The 2,684-nt window shown below is 33.7% G+C and overlaps 1 protein-coding gene across 1 annotated transcript in view; it reads right to left on the bottom strand.

The window, feature by feature from the left end:
• Window positions 1-2,075, bottom strand: part of LOC107717630 (uncharacterized) — a 10,132-nt gene extending 8,057 nt beyond the window's left edge. The window contains exons 1-3 of the mRNA XM_016524442.1: window positions 2,063-2,075; window positions 1,523-1,597; window positions 1,051-1,089 (exon numbers count right to left, since the gene is read on the bottom strand). Coding sequence (XP_016379928.1) covers window positions 1,051-1,089; window positions 1,523-1,597; window positions 2,063-2,075 — 127 coding nt within the window. The remainder of the gene's footprint in view (window positions 1-1,050; window positions 1,090-1,522; window positions 1,598-2,062) is intronic.
• Window positions 2,076-2,684: the final 609 nt, after the last annotated feature.

The following is a 2,684-nucleotide window of genomic DNA, read 5'->3' as shown; positions in this document are numbered from 1 at the left end:
TCAGTTATATTCAGGTCAATAGTGCCACCTGTTGGCGCAGTTTTGTAACTTAGAGAACAACTTTTGTTATGTCGAGATCACGAGAAAATTAAGTCGTTATAACGAGAAAACAACTCTCGTTATGTCGAGATCACGAGAAAATTAAGTCGTTATAACGAGAAAACAAGAAGGGAAAAAAATATATTGCATGGCCGCTTAGAACTTCCGTACTATACACATCTAATTGGAATGATTATAGGTGTAGAATGTTTTACATTTATTGCAATATGTCATCAAACAAATGGAAAAGAATAAAAGAAAAAAAAGACCACAAATATACATTGGTATAAAACACACATCTGCATATTTCTCTCCTGATTCAGACAAGATGACTTTTTTCCACTGGAACAAGCGTTATTATGGATTATGGATTTGTATTTTACGTTTTAAATTTAAAACATCTTAATGATGTATGCATTTCTTCTCATTTCACAAGCCCTTAACTGATGGACTGGAGTGCTGTGGATTACTTGTGGATTATTGTGATGTTTTTATAAGCTGTTTGGACTCTCATTCTGACGGCACCCATTCACTGCAGATGATCCATTGCTGAGCAAGTGATGCAATGCTACATTTCTACAAATCTGTTCCCATGAACAAACTAACTCATTTACATCTTGGATGGCCTGAGGGCATCAACTAAATGTTAATGCAAACTGCAGCTCCATTATTTGAATTAATTTATTTGAGATAAACCCTAAATGGCACGTAAAACCAAATGAACGTTGGATGTTTTACATAGTCTCATCCCGACTATCTGTGCACGTAAGTTAAGGCCCAGTCAAATAGTTAGTCAAAGTACAGGTATATTGTTTAAAACACACCTATGACTTTAAACAGAAATGTGTATGGCTGATATTAAAAATCTATAGCCCCTTGATAAAGAATATTAAAACACACTAACACTAAATAAAATAATCTAAATAAATATCAAGTCTGTTATAAAGTATACAGTTTGAATGAAGAAAAGTAATAGTGACATATAATAATGTTTGACCAATGTAATCTAACCTTCTGTTCCATTTGCCTTCATTTGAACTGAAAAAAACCCTAAAAGAAATGAGAAACACAGAATGATGCTTAGTTTTAAATAGAACCATAAACCTCATGACATTTTGTTAATTAAGTTTTAGGCTTAAAACTATGAGGAAACAGGTACAAAGGTACAAAAGCAGTCACTGGAGTGTTTTTTTTTTTCCCAGAAGGTACAAATGTGTATACTATAAAAGTGCTAAAATGTACACTTTAGGTACTAATGTACTTAGGTAGGTAAGTACTGTATTAGGTACTTTAAGGTATGCACCCTTTGGGGTAAATAAGGGACAAATTTGTACCTTTTCAAAGAGTACTGTTGCAGTGACAACTTTTGTACCTTTTTCTGAGAGTGTAGGATAAGAATAGTAAAACTTGCAGTAGTAAAACAAAAAAAGTTGGAATCACTAGAAGATATTAGACACACTGAAGTTTTGTACGTTTTACTTACCCAGTAAAAGCGACAGACTGCTGTAGACAACCTTCATGTTTATATCAAGCGCTTCTTGATTCGTTCTGCTTCCAGCTGAGGATGTTTGAATGAGAGAGAGAGAGAGAGAGAGAGAGATTAGTTCAACTTTACTTACCACTCCTGTCAGTCTGTCAGAGGATGTGTCATTTAAATTATATGATACTTTCCACATTTAAGTTTAAAATGACCTAATGTCCCATCATGAAGTATTGCTAAACTTTATTTGGATTAAAAAAAATAAATCCATGCAGACTGATGAACAAGGCAAGTAGTAATTACGTATGCAGCTTATGACAAATTTTTTTATTGATGACTATGACCTTTGACCCAATCCCTTAGGGAGTAAGCTTATTACTTTTTTTAATGGTCTTCAGATGTGTTATGACATCTGTTTTGGTAATATATCTGGCTTATATAAACTCTGTCATGAAATAATAGAATGCAGAAATTGTCCTTTAATGATCACCAGATGTGTTATGCCATATGTTTGTAACATATATCCGGAGTGCCATAATTAACCTGTGACCTCCATCATGAAATAGGATATTGTTTAAATCGTCTTTTAATGATCACCAGATGTGTTATGACATCTGTTTTGGCGATATATCAGAATGTTTAAATTCTGTTTTAACGATCTACAGATGTGCCATGTCGTATGTTTGTAACATATCCAGCTCACCACAATTAACCCGCGACCTCCACGGCTGAGTTTTGTTTTGTTTACATATGACTTGTCAAAATTTAAGAATTCAAGCGTGTTTGAACTTAATGTCCAGGACAGCTGCAGACCACACGTGTAGGGTATCAGACGGCATGCCATCACAGGGGTTTCAGTCAGTCTACATGGATGAAAAATAAGTAAAAGAATAAACAATTTTAAGAGATAAAAGCATATTCTGTATATATCTGTATGTCATATGTGCTACAGTATTGTCAAAGCATTTTAGATGTGTAAAATATAATTACACAGCCAAAGGAATCAATAAATGAGAGGAACATTTGGTAACACTTTAGAATAGGGGTCCAGAATAATGCATTAGTTAAGCATTAATTAATGGTTAACTTGTTCACAATTAAGCATTAGTTGAGCACAAACACACTAGTAATTAATGATTAACTTACCATTTAGGGAGCTCAGATT

Source organism: Sinocyclocheilus rhinocerous, unplaced genomic scaffold, assembly GCF_001515625.1.
Source record: "Sinocyclocheilus rhinocerous isolate Xijiao unplaced genomic scaffold, SAMN03320098_v1.1 scaffold4107, whole genome shotgun sequence".
NCBI lineage: Eukaryota > Metazoa > Chordata > Actinopteri > Cypriniformes > Cyprinidae > Sinocyclocheilus > Sinocyclocheilus rhinocerous.
The sequence above is the reverse complement of the archived record's forward strand: the minus strand, read 5'-3'. Positions and strand labels throughout refer to the sequence as shown.